Source organism: Drosophila erecta, unplaced genomic scaffold, assembly GCF_003286155.1.
Source record: "Drosophila erecta strain 14021-0224.00,06,07 unplaced genomic scaffold, DereRS2 tig00000021-arrow-pilon, whole genome shotgun sequence".
Classification (NCBI taxonomy): Eukaryota; Metazoa; Arthropoda; class Insecta; order Diptera; family Drosophilidae; genus Drosophila; species Drosophila erecta.
The window spans coordinates 15580384-15596759 of NW_020825198.1; the positions used below are offsets into that span (position 1 = coordinate 15580384).

General features: G+C 40.2%; 7 protein-coding genes across 8 annotated transcripts; 2 read left to right on the plus strand and 5 right to left on the minus strand.

The window, feature by feature from the left end:
* The first annotated feature begins 40 nt into the window (after window positions 1-40).
* LOC6546199 (uncharacterized protein CG13380) lies at window positions 41-1011 on the plus strand. The gene is made up of 3 exons (XM_001972793.3): window positions 41-197; window positions 252-616; window positions 813-1011. The coding sequence occupies exons 1-3, from the start codon at window positions 188-190 to the stop codon at window positions 945-947; spliced, it is 510 nt and encodes a 169-aa protein (XP_001972829.1). The 5' UTR covers window positions 41-187; the 3' UTR covers window positions 948-1011.
* Window positions 1012-3321: 2310 nt separating this feature from the next.
* LOC6546200 (prolyl 4-hydroxylase subunit alpha-1) lies at window positions 3322-5418 on the minus strand. The gene is made up of 7 exons (XM_001972794.3): window positions 5210-5418; window positions 4834-5136; window positions 4583-4779; window positions 3884-4515; window positions 3775-3828; window positions 3549-3714; window positions 3322-3484 (listed from the first exon to the last, which is right to left on the minus strand). Exons 1-7 carry the CDS (start codon window positions 5416-5418, stop codon window positions 3426-3428), a joined length of 1620 nt encoding a protein of 539 aa, XP_001972830.3. The 3' UTR covers window positions 3322-3425.
* A 216-nt stretch (window positions 5419-5634) lies between these two features.
* Window positions 5635-7848, minus strand: LOC6546201 (prolyl 4-hydroxylase subunit alpha-1). Of its 2 annotated transcripts, none has more exons than XM_026977656.1 (7): window positions 7478-7848; window positions 7276-7427; window positions 6953-7100; window positions 6702-6898; window positions 6018-6649; window positions 5794-5973; window positions 5635-5734 (listed from the first exon to the last, which is right to left on the minus strand). In XM_026977656.1, the coding sequence occupies exons 1-7, from the start codon at window positions 7684-7686 to the stop codon at window positions 5672-5674; spliced, it is 1581 nt and encodes a 526-aa protein (XP_026833457.1). In that variant the 5' UTR covers window positions 7687-7848; the 3' UTR covers window positions 5635-5671. The 2 variants fall into 2 exon arrangements, with proteins under 2 accessions (XP_026833457.1, XP_026833458.1); XM_026977657.1 differs by having other exon boundaries at window positions 5794-5959; window positions 7478-7747.
* LOC6546202 (prolyl 4-hydroxylase subunit alpha-2) lies at window positions 7841-9764 on the minus strand. Its single transcript, XM_001972796.3, has 7 exons — window positions 9567-9764; window positions 9362-9513; window positions 9126-9276; window positions 8877-9073; window positions 8294-8823; window positions 8047-8197; window positions 7841-7988 (listed from the first exon to the last, which is right to left on the minus strand). The coding sequence occupies exons 1-7, from the start codon at window positions 9722-9724 to the stop codon at window positions 7909-7911; spliced, it is 1419 nt and encodes a 472-aa protein (XP_001972832.3). The 5' UTR covers window positions 9725-9764; the 3' UTR covers window positions 7841-7908.
* A 4-nt stretch (window positions 9765-9768) lies between these two features.
* On the minus strand, window positions 9769-11783 carry LOC6546203 (prolyl 4-hydroxylase subunit alpha-1). Its single transcript, XM_001972797.3, has 6 exons — window positions 11551-11783; window positions 11192-11494; window positions 10950-11134; window positions 10242-10858; window positions 10014-10179; window positions 9769-9952 (listed from the first exon to the last, which is right to left on the minus strand). The coding sequence occupies exons 1-6, from the start codon at window positions 11751-11753 to the stop codon at window positions 9879-9881; spliced, it is 1548 nt and encodes a 515-aa protein (XP_001972833.1). The 5' UTR covers window positions 11754-11783; the 3' UTR covers window positions 9769-9878.
* Window positions 11784-11797: 14 nt separating this feature from the next.
* Window positions 11798-13784, minus strand: LOC6546204 (prolyl 4-hydroxylase subunit alpha-1). The gene is made up of 8 exons (XM_001972798.3): window positions 13590-13784; window positions 13233-13538; window positions 12980-13179; window positions 12804-12919; window positions 12325-12750; window positions 12233-12271; window positions 11990-12158; window positions 11798-11925 (listed from the first exon to the last, which is right to left on the minus strand). Exons 1-8 carry the CDS (start codon window positions 13772-13774, stop codon window positions 11846-11848), a joined length of 1521 nt encoding a protein of 506 aa, XP_001972834.3. The 5' UTR covers window positions 13775-13784; the 3' UTR covers window positions 11798-11845.
* Window positions 13785-14481: 697 nt separating this feature from the next.
* On the plus strand, window positions 14482-16376 carry LOC6546431 (prolyl 4-hydroxylase subunit alpha-1). Its single transcript, XM_026977096.1, has 6 exons — window positions 14482-14689; window positions 14741-15031; window positions 15088-15287; window positions 15341-15912; window positions 15973-16120; window positions 16180-16376. The coding sequence occupies exons 1-6, from the start codon at window positions 14493-14495 to the stop codon at window positions 16200-16202; spliced, it is 1431 nt and encodes a 476-aa protein (XP_026832897.1). The 5' UTR covers window positions 14482-14492; the 3' UTR covers window positions 16203-16376.

Consider the following 16376-nt stretch of genomic DNA (forward strand, 5'->3'; position numbering starts at 1 on the left):
CAATAAATAAATAAACATATCGATATCTTTGTTTCGGCTCCGCTCGAATTTCACAGCACTGCCAAGCGCCGTTACCTGAACTTGGCGTCGAAAAAAATTTCAGCGGCTAAAGCTATTCGACAAGCAGGGATTTTCGTGAAAATCAATATATTTGTTTGTTCATAATATAACCATCAGAATAATAACCATGCCCTTCGGTAAATATTAGCTTTAAAACAGATTCCGATCCTCTAAATCACCGCTTATTTCAGAGAGCAAGGGAACCGATTCGGGATCCATAGCCGCACGCCTCCGCCAACGCTATTTGAATCTTTCGTCGCCATTCCTGAAGGATGTAACCCTTAAGAAATCGCCGCCGTCGAAACTATTCCAGTCCGTGGCGCCTACCGAAATGGAAGGCGACGAGCAGGCGTACCGCGAATTCGAGCGTGGACTCGACATTTCCAGCTTAGATCCGGAGCACCCGGAGCAGCCTAAGCTCAAGTACGAGCTTGCAGAGGATTACAAGAGCTCCAAGCACTGCATCTGCTTGCGCTCGAGCACCGCATACGAGTGCGATCGATGCCACCAGTACTTCTACGGCCGTCTCTCAGAGATTTGTGAGGAGCACCCACAGGTAGGTGGTCCTTATAACACCAATGACCAGCCACACGCAAGGTATCCCCTTATTCATTTGATATCCTAATAGGAAGCTTAAATAAGAGATTAAATAACTAGATTTGTTATATATTCCAGCAGTCAATACGTAGATATCAATACTCTGACCATATAAATTCGTTTACTGTTCTTATATTAATTTCCTGCCTTACTAGGAGTTTTATCTTATGGATAAGCGCGGCTGTCCATTCTGCAATGCCCCTCTTGAGCTGATTAAGAAGTCACCTATCAGCAGGGAGACCATACTTAAGATTGAAGAAGCCGAATTGCCCAGTGATGAAGATCTATGATTGAGAGTTTGAGACTCAACGCATGTTACCTTAAATACAATGTTAAATGTCGAACCAACTGTAATTATATTCTTTGTATTCGAATACATTAGAAGACTTCGACTGAAAGGAGCTGACTTAAGTTGTCACTTGGCCCACATGTCAGGTTTCTTTTTTCAGCGCAACATTTATGTATGATGTGCACACATAAGCTGTTAGACAGGAACTGCGGCACGGACATGACCACGATAAACTCTTATAGCCCAGTCTGCAGATTGGCACTGCGGCAGTGACTCGACGCAAAGTGCATGGAATGGATATGTGTGAGCTTACAGCTGTTCCCACATTGCTAGTGACCCAAAAGTTGTTTTTATTCAATATATATATATGATTTGGTGGAAAAGGCTGAATCAAATCATATTTAAAATTCCGACTAGTTCTAAGAAGTGGATTTTCAAATGCTTCATAAGTGAATCCTTTAAATTCCACTATTTATTAGGGTATTGCCCCTATTTTGCTTCCCAGCACTTCAGTGAGCAGGAAATTCCCAGTACTTACGTCACAGTTTATGGCTGACTAGACTGCGCTTCCCAACGTGCTGATTCATATCAGGTTAGTATATAATATCTTGTGAACTTGCATTAACTTATCTGCCATCTTTCCAGTGCAGCGCGGAGTCTCAGCTTGGCCCCATTGAAATCAGCGGACAAATTCATGTCACCAGATAACAATTCAATCACTTAAGAGTTCAGCACATTTTGAAATCGCTTTACAATGCCCCAAGCCAAGTCTCCATGGGCACATTGTGGTGTCCTTCTTAGTTCTTCGTCCTGCGCTGCTCTGGCTAACTCCTGCTGGTCTGGTAAGTGGCGACGCTTTAGATTGCATTTGCCTCGACTTATTTTCAGTTCTTTACTTTCCTCGTTCTGGCTCCATGCACTGCACTTTTCCCAACGACTTGGCAAACCATTCTATGGATTCACTTGTTCTTGGACTTCCACTTGCGGTTTTTCTGCATCCGCATTCTTGTGCTTCAACAGGCGGCCATGGTAAATCAGAGCATCTGTGGATCGCAGGAACTTCTGGCCTAGTCATTGCTGCTTTCGTCCTCGCTTCTTCAGCAATTTGAATGGACAATGTCCGCAGTTGGTTGCTTTTCACTGGAAGTTTTAATGATACGGTAAGATTAAAGTTTTTATAATTTTCCTGGACCTACGTCCTTTTATGCAATTAATTTAAAGAGAGCTTGATGTGTAATTGCACTCAAGGGATAGTAAGGAATACGTCTGCATCCCGTTATATGTTAGACGTAACTGAACGAAATGAACCCTTAGCAAGCTTTCTTCCTTTTTCACTGCTTGTGTCGACAACTGCAGCCCATGGTTAACTTGTTAATGCTTAAATACGGTTTGAATGGCTACATAAACAACATCACTGGCACTTCCTTTCTGTGTGTCTGCAAGGCCATCATCCGGCAGCGTCCTCCCCTTTAACCCGTTTCAAAAACAGCTCCGGCTCCGTTGATGGCAACAGAATGAGGATTCGGTCCTGGTCGCAGTTTCCATTTCTGCCAGTTGCGAGTGCCTCGGCATGCGAGTGTCTTTTGCCTGTGGGCACTTTGGAATAACTTGGACAATTGCTTTCATGCTGATTTCGTTTCGCTTTGGTCCCCCACTAGACCTTGTTGCTTTTAAACTCATTTCAGGTTCCAGATCAACTTGACCGTGCTTAACAGCCGAGTTTAGGTATGCTACTTTGAAAATATTCCAATTAGTGTAACAGTTTTTTAGCTCTTATGCTGGCCCTCTTAGTGCATATTTTTGGAACAGGCATGCAAATTAGGAAAGACGGTGTGGTATAAGCATGTAAACTAAAATAATTAGAGGTTTCGTAGTTTTTCGTAGGAAAAGGATTAAAACCATTTTGCTTGTCTTAATATGATGTTCTTATGGAACGAAATATGCAAAAATAGTTTTTGGAACGTGTGAAAATATCTGTTCATAGGGTTTGCATATTGTGAGACCTTTTGAGGTTTCCAAATCATCTAGGTCAGCGATCTCTAGCATCCCTGTTTTAAAATATTCATGAAAGCCTGTCCTTTGCCCCTTTAAATCACATCGTTGCACCCATTATGTGACTCCTGGATGCGGCATAGACAAAGTTGGCTTAAGTACGCCGGCCTGCCTGGCTATTGTACTCCGTGCCCAGCGTGACTGCAGAGCTGCAGTTGCAGCTGCCCCCTTTCCATTATTGAAGTGAGCACTTGCGCAAAATGGTATTTGGAGCAAGCACATAAGCTTAACCCCTCGGCAAGCAGCTTCTCTGCCAATAGAAGCTGTGAATTTAGTGGCACTTGCAATTTTATGGCAAACAATGCAGGGGACACCAACCGGACTGAAGGAGCAAAGTGCGCCAATGGGAGACTCCACCTCGGCGATGGCTATTTATTTGCCTGCCCTATTACTAATGGCAGCCTTAATAAAAGTTTACATTCGCATATTAGGCCAAACAAGGCTTCTTGAATACTTGCTGCCGTTCATGGATCCATTTGGATATGGCTGTGAACGGAAAAATGATTTCACCTTTTTGCTGTACCCATTTATATGGTTACCCATTACTTACTCCATCTGGAACCCAGGACGATGGGACAAACAGAATGTTCTGTTAGCGGATCAGGTTCTCCGGCATGATTCAAGTTGAACCAAACTAGGGCGTTGCCTTTTTTGGGTTGTACGGCAATCTTCAGTTTTGGAAAAACTGTAGTTCCTCCCAACGGAACGTCAGATGCCTAAATTAAGACAAACCATTAAAATAAACAGAATACAAGAAAAAGTGAAGAAGCACTTACGTAGAGTACCGCTGTAGCTATTCGATCGCCTTTGAAATCGGCAAAAAAGTCTGACTGAAAGAAAGTGCATGCTACTCAGCTATATTTCACTAATCTGAAAACCACTCACAGGTCTTTTGGCCAACTCCACGTAGTCAACATGCTTCCCAAAATCACCACCCAGGCCGTAATTGCTCAGGTAGAGAACCATATTTTCGCGCATCTCAAGACCACTCATGTCCGCTATCCGCCGATTGATGCTTAGGGTATAAGGTGCCGTGGTGTCCTTAAAATCAATCATTTTCACCACTCGATCCTGCGTCTTCGGTTTGATCTTTTTGTGAAAATCGAAATATGTCCGACCATCAATCATGGTGGCATTAAATACGGCTACGTCTCGCATAGATTTGAACTCCTTTTCGTACAGCACATCGTGATACAGATGTATCATAGGCTGCACGCTCAGAAACTCCAATTTGAGTGGTGCCAACTTAAGGAACGCCGAGGTGTCCCTACTATAGCGACATATTAGTTCTGGCGAGGATTTCTTTGGCCACTCTCCACGGCAACCGCGCTCCAGTTTGGTGGGCTTGCGCTGCAGCTTGGCGGCTACCTCTTGGAAGATCTTCTCGTCCCCTGATAGGTATTCATCTATTAACGTCTTAACGTTGTCGTAGTTGTCGTTCCTTGTGACCTCCTTGGCCAATCGGTTCCACTCAGTCTTCTCCTTCGCATTGAGTTTGCTTTTATCCAAAGTTATGGCTTAAAATGGAATTGAATGACATTAGTCGACATCTTTGATGCGTTTAAAATCCGCAAGTTATCTTACATTCCATCAGCAAGACCTTGCCATATTTTTTGTATATCCTTTTCCTTTTTAGACCCAAAATTTTGGCGTAGATCATGCCTTGAGGATTCGTGTGAAGCCTCAGGGCCATGCGATACCAGTGGGTGGATCCGGAGAATTGAGTTTGATTGTAGTAATAATCAGCTAGGGCAACACAATCCGGAGCAGTCAGATGGGAGCTACAAAAATTCGCTTTGATACTCCCAAAAAGGCATTTTAAAATTTCAACTCACTTGAATTTCTTTCCCAAAAGTAATCCTTTGGTCAAGTCATCTGCGTGCTGATTGTGAAATTTCTCAATGCGCGTCATACCCTTTAGGGCAACTTTGAGGTCATCGTCACTCGGCGCAGACTTCAACTGCACTTCCATTTCTTTGGCTTTCTTGGAAGCTATAGCCAGTTTTATATATCTTAGCCATTTGGGCCAATCTTGATTGAGGCGTCTGAGCAAGGGAAACGCATTTAAGGGATTGGACACATACTCTTCCTTCTCCTCCAGCGTGGTCAACTTTTCCCTTTTCAGGGAGTCTCGATATCTTAGAATATAGTACAGTATATACTGTATAATTCAACCTACATTTCAATGGATTTTTACTCATTTAGACTTACAGTTTGATCAGGTCTAGCTTTGACTGCATTTCCTGAACGTAAAAATCCAGGTTAGCTTTTAGAGATTCTTCCATTTCCAAAAGCTTAACCATGCTCATCACAGAAGTACTGTACATCATTTTGTCCTTTGGCGGTTCACCTTCGTCCATGCAAAAGTCCTGAGGAACACCTATTAATAAAAGACCTAGCTGAAGGACGAACCACCTCATCTTGGCTTAGGTTAACTAATGCACCGTATTTCGGTTCTATTTATCGGACAAATCCACAATTTCATGGTATAATGGCTGATACATTTGTGGTTCCGCCAGAGTGCATGAAATGTGACTTATATTATTTTTGGGAAAGGTTTAAAATTGGTTTCGTAAGCCCATTTTCACTTGGTATGGTCTTTTGAAAATTTGGAAAAAAAAGTACATACTACTATATAATGATCATTGTAACTATAGAGTTGTTCAATGTTTATTAACTACGATTTGCATGGGAAGCTAAACATTTGAGGAAAAATTGGAACCCACATTGTGAGAGCTGAAAATAGAAATATCCTATATGTAGTATAGTCGTAATGTATGAGCAACCTAACGTACTCCATCTGTCTCCATTGACAACTGGACACGCCGAGTGCTGGCTTCTAATATCCGGTCTTCCGTCATCATGCAAATTGAACCAGTACAACATGCTGCCTTTCTGTGGGAACACCGTAACATTGATTTCCGGAAAAACAGTGGCACCTCCTTGCAGAACTTCACCGGCCTGTAAAGAGTAATCTGCGAACAGATTGCAAGGGAACAGGGATATCATCCTAACTCACATAAAATATAATGCTGGCCAACCGATCCCCCAACGTCGTAACTTCTGGAGTTTCAAATCCATCGGAGGAGTAGTCGAAGTGCGGTTCGAAATAGGTGCCCACTCCATAGTTCGCGATCTGTAGCTTTTCGTCCTTTGTGAAGTTGAATCCTGTCATATCAATAATGCGCTGATTGATGCGCTCGCGTGTTAACGATGTATCTGACCACCAGTCATATCGGGCTACTGTATCTCTGATTTCTGTGCCATTTCTTTGTCTTGCGTAGCCATTCACCATATTCCCAGATTTACCTTTAAGTGCATGAATCTCCGAATCATACAGAACTTCGTGATACACTGCTATAAATGGATCCAAACTTATTTCCTCGAATTTCAGAGGGGCCAATCGCAGAAACGTGTTCGCCGTGCTTTTGTATCGACACACAAGGTTCGTCCTTTGGCGATACAGTCCTCGACAACCAATTTCAAAGTTGGAAGCACTTCTTTTTACCTGATACAGCTCTTTCTCTACTTCAGCATCGTTCAGCTCGGACACTATATTGTCCAGTTCCTCTTGACTGGCGTTTGCTAGAGAGTTTTGCAACATAATAAAGGCATCTTCAACAGACTTCGAAGGCTCAGATATAGTAGAGCCTGAAATGAGTTGGGGTGAGTCAGATGCGTGAAGATTTAAGCTTAGCCTTACCATATATGAAAAGAGACTTAACGTATTGGCGATGAAGTTCTTCGGATGGGTCGCCCAAAATCTCAATTAACAACTCTTCGGGATTTTCTAATTCGCGCTTGCAAGCAATGCGATACCATTTTGCTGCTGCTTGATAGTCGCGTTGCTGGTACATAGAATTTCCCATGGCTATGAGGTCGCGATATGTAAGTTGAACCCTGTAGGCTTGATTTTACTAATCATTCTGTAATTTGCATTACTATTCTATATACTTGTACTGAACTCCTTGCAACAGTCCTTGTGCCAAATCGTCGATCTTTAATTCATATATTCTTTCTATACGTTGAATTCCACGCATGGCCGACAATATGTCCACGTCGCTAGGCAGCTTTTCCACAAGGTCATCCAGATTACTAAGATCTGTATATACTATTAAGGTACTAGTTACTACGTACTAGTTACTACGTACTAGTTACTATATACTAGTTACTCTATACTAGCTTCTACATGCTATTTACTACGTACTAGTTACTTCATACTAGCTACAACTTACTAGTTACTACATAGTTGTTACTACATCCTAATTACTACATACCCTTTCCAATGGCCTCTCTAAAATAGGCGTGCCATTTTGGCAAATCCTCGTGGGTACGTCTCAAAAGTGAAAAGGCATTTATGGGATTCGAAACATATACCACTCTTTCATTGAGGCTTCGATTCAATTCATAACCCACTGAAGACAAGTACCTACAATTTTTCATTTACTAGTGATAAAAACAAATTTTAGATTGTACTACATTCGAAGCGATTCGAAATGTTCTCCCAGTTGATCTGCTTTGTTCATGAGGCTATCGACGAAGTGTTCCTCCACTCTAAGCAGTTTCAGAAGTCCTACGGTAGATGAGCTGTATCGTTCTTTTTCCTCAATATCATCGACGCAGTGCACAAAAGTTTTCAGGACTGCAGAACAGAGAAGAACTGCGTATAAACTGGGGCACTTTCTCATTGTGACTAAGGAGCATTCATATTTGTTTAACCAATTCAGTTCTTCTAGAGGTAAATGGATTCTCCAAGGTCAGAGGTAGTTGAATTGATTGGATACGTTTGTTTTTTCACTGTTTTTGCTTGCTATTATTGCAAACTATATTGAAAAGTTATTTGTTTTAAGTGCTTTATAAAAGAATTTATAAATTCTGGTTATTCTTTACCAAGTGCTCTATAAAAGTATTTATACATAATGGTTATTTTTAGCTTTCGTTTTTTTTATACTGCAAAGCTCGTCCATTGTATGCACCCTTTTGGTGAGAACTAAAAAGAAATCTATATCAAACAAATGTATTATATAGAACTCAACTTTTTCAGGTACTCCATTTATTTCCCTGAAGAACTGGGCATTCCAATGGCTCGTTACGGGTATCAAGTGTTTTATGCCAAAACAAACAGCTGCCCCTTTGGGGAAAGACAGCTATTTTCAAGTTTGGAAAAACCGTCGCTCCACCTTGCTTTACATTGTCAAGCTGCATAGATAAATATTTAGTACAGGTGTTATCCATTGGATTGTGAAGGCTTATGTATTATATGTAACCAATGCGTTTTGATTAGTCAGTACTTACAAAAAATAGCAATGTACCCTTTGGGGTTTTTCCTTTATGCCGGTGCGTTTCTGAAACATTTTCTGAAACTATAAGTTGATCTGAATGCGGAATTCTCAGTCGTGTCATGTGGCTAATACGTTGAAAGATGCGTTTTTTAAAGGGATTGATTTCCTCCGCGCTATTATCATTTGAGTGCTGTTTGAGCTTTTCGATCTCGTCGTCGTTAAGAACTTCGTGGTATAGGACAATGTAAGGATCCCAATTTAAAACTTCCTGTTTCAAGGGCGATAGTCTCAAGAATTCTGTTGCGGTGAAATTATAGGTGCACACTAGATTCCTAAGTCCACGAAACTGGCCACGGCATCCCATTTCGAAGTCTGTGGGCCCTGTCTTGTTAACATTCATTTCATAAACTATTTCTTCATCAGTTTGACTCAGCAACTCGTTCAAAAGGGACTTCACATCTGCTGGGCTGGCTTTATTCAGGGCTTCGTAGGATATTTCCTTAGCTTCTGCGATTGTCATCGAAGGATTTGACCTGGTAATGCCTATGTATGGTATGGTATAGATAAGATAGCTCTACTTTGTTTAATACACTCACCGAATATGAGCATTGATTTGGCGTACAGCGTGTTCAATTCGTTTTTCGGATCTCCAAGGATATTGTTGATTATTTCGGCATTTTCCTCGGGTTCATGTTTGATGGCCATGCGAAACCACATGGAAGCCCGCTGGTAGTCCTCCACTTTGAATTTGTGCTCGCCCAAAGCCACGCAATCCCGAATCGATGGCCGAAAGCTATAAGGTTATGTTATTAAATCGATAATAACTAAAATCAGGTTTTATGTACTCATATTGCTTGTCCTGAATGCGACCTCTTGCTAACTCGATGGCTTCCAGATCGTAAATCTTTTCAAGCCGGTGCATTTCTGCCAAAGAGTGTTCCATATCCTTTTTACCCGGAGCCTTGGCTATAATTTCATCTAATGCAAACAGTTCCTCTTAAAAAAAGGTGATTATTATATCAGTACTTAAATTTCACCAATAGCTGAGTTAAACAAACACAAGCCTGATAAATATTCTTACCCATTCCCACGATCTGCTGTGAATAATTGTGCCATTTTGGTAGATCTTCATGAGTCCGTCTCACCAGACTAAATGCATTAATGGGATTACCGACATATTTCTCACGATCTTCACAACTTTGATTGAATTCGTAGTCAACCGAGTCGATATAACTGTGGGAAACAAATGGCTTCAAAGTTTGTAAATCATTCACGAAATGTCTTACGCCTGGAGATTTTGAACCTTTTCGGCCAATTTATTGGTGTATGCCTTAATATTAGCTATGAACACTTCCTCCATTTCTAAAAGTTGTAGGAGTCCAGTGGTTGAACCATACACATTGATACTCTCAACGTGTAAAACATCTGGTGAATATTCGCCCATAATTTGACTCCAAAAGAGAAGAAAAACGATCAAACTCCAACAGCTTTTCATTTTGACTGACTCCTTTATTTACCAGTTGAGTAAGAAAATGAAATATGATAAGGTTATACCGTCACTAATACATTTTTGTATACTTGCATCCCAAAGGAACACGTCACTTTTTATGAACTCTTGGGCTGCAGGGCTTCACAAACATTTGGGGAGCGTAGTGCAACCACTTGGTAATCGCTGTAAGTATATAGTACATAGTTATGCCTGGTGCTTTACAACTTTATCTCATAAAACCCACTCCATCTGGAACCCACTATAACTGGACACACGGAGTGCAGGGATCGTGGATCTGGTGATGAATCGTCGAAATCATTGAACCAAAACAATGCTTTACCCTTTTTGGGCTCCACCGCCACCTTTATGTCTGGAAATACGGTTTGTCCACCTTGCGAAACTTCTCCAGCCTGTCAGAAAAGAGCCCTCGATCAATCTTGTCAAGTTTTAGAGGAATATGTTGAGTACTTACATAAATTATAATACTGGCAAGGCGATCTCCCAGGGTGTTGTTGGCATCCAATTCCTTTAAACGCTCTGTATAATAATCGTAATGGGGCTTGAAATACCCACCCACTCCAAAATTGGCCAGTTGTATGGCAGGAAACTCTTCCACTTTGAAGCCCGTCATATCGGAAATGCGATCATTTATTCGCTTGCTGAAAGAAGATTCCTTCGTTATCCAGTAGATGTGGGAAACAATTTCCTTGGGTTCTTCTAGGCTAGTCCACCCATTTTCCATTTGCTTAATCTCGCCTTTCATTTCCTCAATTTCCTTGTCGCTTATCACTTCGTGGAACATTACAATGTAAGGGTCCCGGCTTATTTCCTCCATTTTCAAGGGTGCTAGTTTTAGAAAAGCGTTTGTGCTGAAATTGTATCGGCAGACTAGGTTGGTTTTCTTAGGAAACAGTCCTTGACATCCAATATTATGCTCAGTGGGAAGTGTTGTGGAACTATCCTTAATCCAGTGCTTTAGGTTTGAACTGATGAGCTGTTCCAAATCTTTTGGCTTAGCATCTTGTAATTGGCTGTTGACCAATTTGTCAATGGCTTCATCAGTCAGTGCTTGATGCGTTAAATAAATGCCTGCAAAGGATTAAATATTCAGAACTACTAATTGGTTGGTTATACAAAAAAGTATTGATAGGCCTTCTTTCTCTTAATATCATTTACTCACTGCGCTTGGCTACGTCTGTTGCAAAGCTCTTCAATTCAATTTCCTGTAATTTATTAACTAACTCCAGACTCCCATCTGTGTTTATATTTAATGCTTCTTGAAACCATAATAGTGATCGTTGAAACTCGTCGATTTTAAATGTATGGTGAGCCAAAGCCAAACAGTCCCGCAATGTAAGTTTATAGCTAGTTAAAGTGTAAAATATTATGATAATAGTTGTATTAAGTCATTTTCAGACTCACTTAAATTTTGTCCCTTGAAGTAGTCCCTTTGCTATATCTTTCGGTTGGAGATCATAGGTTGTCTCTATGCGGTGCATTGCTTTCAGTTTTTCATCCATGTCGAAGGATTCAGGGGCTGCACTCACGATATCCTGCATCGCATTGAGTTGTACCATTCCCAGTTGCTTTTGGGTGTAGTTTTGCCATTTTGGCCAGTCCTGATTTAGTCTTCTGATCAGTGCAAACGCATTTAGTGGATTGGAAACGAACTTCTCCCTTTCATTGTGGGTTTTGTGACTGGGCCGCTTCAGTTCATCTAGGAAGCTGAAACATGTTAGGGGTGTAGCAGATGTGTAATAACTGGTGAAGGCTCAACTCACATATTTAGGTTATCCACTTTCTCCTGCAAGATGTTAGCATAGATCGAAAAACTCTCCATAAACTCTTGCTCCATTTTCAAGAGCCTGACTAGTCCAAAAACAGAGGAGCTGTAGTACTTTTTATTGAATAAATCATTTGGGTCCGTAGAAAGAATTGACTGAACTAGGATAAGCAGAACAGAGACTCTCAAAGCACTCAACATTCTTTAGCAGCTTTTTAAAGAGTGTAAAATAAATTGTACCGGGATTAGGTTGTTTAAATTATTTATTTAACGCTTTTAATTTCATGCTTTGGTTATGCGCTTTCAATTTCCTCATTATTTGTACACGGTCTGGAGAACATTTGAGGTCTTTCGTGTAACCATTTGACGAGGGCTTAAAAGAATAGTCAATTGTCAGTTAAATGTTATTTTTAACTTAAAGCTCTTTGCTAACTCACTCCATTTTGAGCCAACTATAACTGGACATGACAGGTGCTGCAAAAGATCCTCCTTGGGCTGCAAACTATGATCCAAGTTTCTCCAAACCAAAGCGCTACCTTTTTGTGGAAAAATTGTGAGGTTTGCGTTCAGAAAAACAAAGGCACCACCTAGAGCCACATCGTTCATCTGAAATTTTAGGTTTAGAATTGAGGAAAAAGATCATATCATATCGTATCTTAATGCATTATCGTTTTACTTACGAAAAATAGAATGCTTGTTAGGCGATCGCCCAGTTTCGCCTGAAAGATAAGAATGCTTATCGTCGATTCACTCGTGTATTTATCCAGCCTACCGTTTGATCCTGCGACTCTAAGTTGTCATTATGATAAAACCTGAACCCACAGATACCATAGTTCTCTATCTGCAAGTCCGTGTCCTCTTCCACATCCTCTCCTGTCATGTCCTTAATTCGCAGGCTTAGAGGACTGCGGGGATCCTCCCGAATTTTGGCAAGCTTTAGGTTATGGTCTTCAGCGCGAAGAATTCGCGAGGGGCTTCTTAGTGAAGGCAGTGAAATATTTTTCACTTTTGAGATCTCGCTGTCATAGATTACATCATGATACAAAACTATATGCGGCTTCACACTTAGCGTTTCCACTTTAAGAGGAGCAATCCTAAGGAAATCTGAAGTGTTCTTTTCGTAGTGACAGCTTTGATGTTGCCTGGTCGGCCAAACTCTTTGACAACCAGCAACATCGATCCATGGTGTAATGGGAAACTAGCATGGAAAATACATGAAGATTCCCCAATATTTACACAAAATTAACTTACCGTGGGATCAGGAATGCCAATTTTTCGTACATCATAAACGGCTTTGCGAAGCGACCAAAGAGTAGCGTCTATATCAGATACGTCGCGTAGCAGATTCCATGCTGTTCCCTCAAAACCTTTTTGGGGCTAATTAATTATTCATCTTGTCAATAGTTGAGGCCACAAAACTGACCTACCTTTACTTATCAAAGCTGAGGTGTAATTTATGTATAAATCAGGCAGCTTAAAACCAAATACTTCCCTGTAGACTTGGCCATCTCGATCATCATTATAGTGTTCTACAGCAGTCTTATACCAATTTAGAGCGTACTTATCGAAATTAGTATTCATACACGCGTTGGCCAAAGCCTGGCAATCAAGTGTGGATAAGCTGGCACTGTAAACAAGAATTTCTATTCAAGCTGATTGGAAAATAGACTCATTACCCACTTGTATTGCTGACCCAGAAGTAGTCCATTGGCTATGTCACCTGGCTGTAGATTGTAGAATTGTTGCAGTGCAATGATTCCATTGATGGCATCATTAAGATCCATATCGGTTGGCTGTGCTTCGTCCAAGACGTTTTTAATAGATTCAAGGTGTTCCAAGCCAACTTGGTTCAACATTAATAGCTCGGATTGGGTCCAGTCCTCGTGCAGCCGTCGAATAAGGGAGAATGCGTTAAGAGGATGAGCAACGAACTCCCGTGGGTTACTCCTTGAAATTTCCCGCTTGGATTGTACCTCTTGCAGGAAACTGAAAGTTGGATACATTGAAACAAACTATATTCACAGCTTATTCCACCACCTCTCCAACAAATCGATTTTATTCTTTAGGGCTGCTGTGTAGTTCTCCATCTGGCTGATAAGAAATCCCTCCATAGCCACGAGCCCTTTCATTCCGGCTACAGACATTGCGGAATCAATCGTCATTTCAGAAAGGCCCCCTGGCAGACCAAGTGAAGTTAGGCAGATGGATAGGATCATAAACATGCTTATTTCAATTGGGAGCACAAAAGTTACTGACTTACTATTTTCTGCTCTTGCAAACCATATAAATTTCGTGTCGAGGCATACAAAATGCATTCGTCAGGGATTGCCAACAGTTTTGTGGTTGATTAAGCTATTGGTTGCCTTTTTTATGTTAAACATCAGCGACCCGGAAACTATTGCCATTTTATTAGCGAACTAATTTCAGTATTAAAAAAAATATTGATTTCACCTAGAAATAAAGTTTTGCCTTATAAACATTTAATGCATGAAGCTGTTAACGGTGATATTAGCTAATTTGTTATTCACTCTCAACTAGTGTTATTTTTCAAGGGACTTGGTGGGACATGGAGAGATAGATCTCTGGCGGGACATGGCAGTCTTTATTTTCCTAGACCTTCGAGTTTAAGCTCCTTAGTATGGAAAAATTTGTTATTAAATGTAGCCAGTTATGGTCCAATATGAATGGGCGATAAGTGGAGTACTCCATTACCCCTTTTGGTAAATTATTATTTAGTACATTATTTATTATTAGTTACCACCAAATTCTTTAATGAATTGCTATTTAAAATTTATATACAACAGAGTAAAAAGTTTTTATACTGTATTTTCCCATATTTTTCATCCATGATGCATTACAAATCAGGTCTAATTGCCTAAATATAAATGGTATGGTTTGGTCTGCAGTCTTCAGTTAAAACAAGTTAATGTCGACGCTAGAATGTTGTTTCTCTGTGTAGTTGTAACTGCCTGCCTTGGTCTTCAAGTTAAGGGAGAGGTTGTATCCGCTCCCGACTCCTACGATTTTGTAATATCCTCGGAGGCCCAGTTGTCGTTGCTAAAGTTGAGAGAAACCCAAGTGAACAATCTTCAGAGCTATAAAAAAGTTTTACAGATGCACTTACAGAAAATTCGGCGGTATGTTTATTTATACATAAAGTATAATTATCTAATTGTATTTCCTTGCAGAGTTATAAGGCAATCTACAGATCTGTTGAAACAGACGACCAATTTTCATCGTAATTTAATTTTTGGGTATAAGGTTCTAAGGCACATACACAATGATTGGCCCCAGTATTTCAGACTGTTAAAGAAAGATCTTGGCATTGAGCAGATTGGGATTTCTCAGAAGTTGTTAACACAGCAACCAACTTCTGTGGACTTTGAGGAATTAATGGGTGCAATGCGTAGACTTCAAACTGTGTACGATTTGGACTCCTATGCCATGGCTGAAGGCTTTATAGATGATAAGGATAAGAAGTGAGTAATGCATCATGCACAAATCATGATTAATACATTTTTAAAAATATTTTCAGCATTAGGAACTGGAGTGCTGATGAGTGTCTAATACTCGGTCTGATGTATCTATTCCTAAGAAATTACAATCAATCGGAGCATTGGTTGCAATTGGCTCTCGTTTATTACGAGAATTATCTTAGTCCTGAGGAGCTCAAAATTAAACTTTGGAACTACCCGAATCTGTTGGAATCCCTGGTGGAGGCCAACAAGGGTCTTGGTAATATTCGTCATTAAAATAAAATGTATAAGTTTAATAACACATTTTTATAGGCCGTTATTTGGAAGCTAAAAAGTATGCGAACGAACTGCTTTCCATCAATCCCAATCACACTTACATGTTGACACAGCTGCCCAAGCTGAAATATTTGCAATCGAATCCGCCCAAACTGGCGAAACCGAAGAAGGAATTCCAGCTCCAGAAAGCAATATGCTCCAAACGCTATCGGAGGAAATCAGGAGTCCTTGTATGTCGTTATGTGGATTGGACACCATTCCTGAAACTGGCACCTTTAAAAATGGAGGAGTTGTCTATGGAAACGCATATAAGTATTTTTTACGGAGTCCTAAGACAAAAGGATATTGATGAATTAAAGAATGTATCCAGACCAAAACTTCAACGAATCGAGCACTTATCAGGGAATTGCAGTTGTAAAATCGGAAATCTTTCCAGTTCTTCACATGATGTTGTACGCAAAGTGAATGAATTGATCCTGGATATTACTGGATTTCCATCGAAGGGAAATCAAATGCTAGAAGTCATAAATTATGGTATTGCTGGGAACTACAATCCGGATGACACTGCAAGGCCCAGGAAACAAAACAAAGCAAATGCTTTAATATTTGTAAGTATATTAATTGGTAGATTATAATACTCATTCCATTCTTTTCTCTATAATATTTAGTTGGACAATGCTGAAAGGGGCGGAGAAATAGTTTTCCCTTCTCGTCATCTAAAAGTCAGACCTCGAAAGGGTTCGATGTTAGTTTGGATGAATCTCGAAAGGAGTGTTATTTATCATCAGTGTCCAATTTTAAAGGGAAATATGTGGGGTAAGTGTGCATGTCATTTATTTATTTTTTCTCAAAGCATTTTCATATTTTTCTTTTAGTGGCTAACAAAGTGTTAAACTGACATTTGTACTTCATAATTTATGTACTTTTGAAGTTTCTGAGTTATTACGAATATCTGCAAGATATATTTTTTATTGATATGGGTTTCATACAACGAATACGTACACTTTACGAATTTCAAAATATATTTTCCTACTTACTGAAGTACTTATTAATTTAGAATACAATCTTAAAT

Bases quoted from the DNA above. Each gene is read 5' to 3' on its own strand.
- LOC6546431 (XM_026977096.1), top strand. From the start codon at position 14,493: ATGTTGTTTCTCTGTGTAGTTGTAACTGCCTGCCTTGGTCTTCAAGTT. The intron at 15,032-15,087 runs GTGAGTAATGCA...AAATATTTTCAG, and splicing joins ATAGATGATAAGGATAAGAA to CATTAGGAACTGGAGTGCTG. The intron at 15,913-15,972 runs GTAAGTATATTA...TATAATATTTAG, and splicing joins AAGCAAATGCTTTAATATTT to TTGGACAATGCTGAAAGGGG.
- LOC6546200 (XM_001972794.3), bottom strand. From the start codon at position 5,418: ATGAGGTGGTTCGTCCTTCAGCTAGGTCTTTTATTAATAGGTGTTCCT. The intron at 5,137-5,209 runs GTAAGTCTAAAT...CTATATTCTAAG, and splicing joins AAGCTAGACCTGATCAAACT to ATATCGAGACTCCCTGAAAA. The intron at 3,485-3,548 runs GTAAGTAATGGG...TTCCGTTCACAG, and splicing joins CGTCCTGGGTTCCAGATGGA to CCATATCCAAATGGATCCAT.
- LOC6546204 (XM_001972798.3), bottom strand. From the start codon at position 13,774: ATGTTTATGATCCTATCCATCTGCCTAACTTCACTTGGTCTGCCAGGG. The intron at 13,539-13,589 runs GTGGTGGAATAA...TCCAACTTTCAG, and splicing joins AAAATCGATTTGTTGGAGAG to TTTCCTGCAAGAGGTACAAT. The intron at 13,180-13,232 runs GTGGGTAATGAG...TCTTGTTTACAG, and splicing joins CTTCTGGGTCAGCAATACAA to TGCCAGCTTATCCACACTTG.
- LOC6546199 (XM_001972793.3), top strand. The intron at 617-812 runs GTAGGTGGTCCT...CTGCCTTACTAG, and splicing joins TTTGTGAGGAGCACCCACAG to GAGTTTTATCTTATGGATAA.
- LOC6546202 (XM_001972796.3), bottom strand. From the start codon at position 9,724: ATGGGCGAATATTCACCAGATGTTTTACACGTTGAGAGTATCAATGTG. The intron at 9,514-9,566 runs GTAAGACATTTC...TGTTTCCCACAG, and splicing joins AAGGTTCAAAATCTCCAGGC to TTATATCGACTCGGTTGACT. The intron at 8,824-8,876 runs GTGAGTGTATTA...TACCATACATAG, and splicing joins CAAATCAATGCTCATATTCG to GCATTACCAGGTCAAATCCT.
- LOC6546201 (XM_026977656.1), bottom strand. From the start codon at position 7,686: ATGAGAAAGTGCCCCAGTTTATACGCAGTTCTTCTCTGTTCTGCAGTC. The intron at 7,428-7,477 runs GTAGTACAATCT...GAAAAATTGTAG, and splicing joins CATTTCGAATCGCTTCGAAT to GTACTTGTCTTCAGTGGGTT. The intron at 5,735-5,793 runs GTACGTTAGGTT...TTCTATTTTCAG, and splicing joins TGTCAATGGAGACAGATGGA to CTCTCACAATGTGGGTTCCA.
- LOC6546203 (XM_001972797.3), bottom strand. From the start codon at position 11,753: ATGTTGAGTGCTTTGAGAGTCTCTGTTCTGCTTATCCTAGTTCAGTCA. The intron at 11,495-11,550 runs GTGAGTTGAGCC...AACATGTTTCAG, and splicing joins AAAGTGGATAACCTAAATAT to CTTCCTAGATGAACTGAAGC. The intron at 11,135-11,191 runs GTGAGTCTGAAA...CACTTTAACTAG, and splicing joins CTTCAAGGGACAAAATTTAA to CTATAAACTTACATTGCGGG.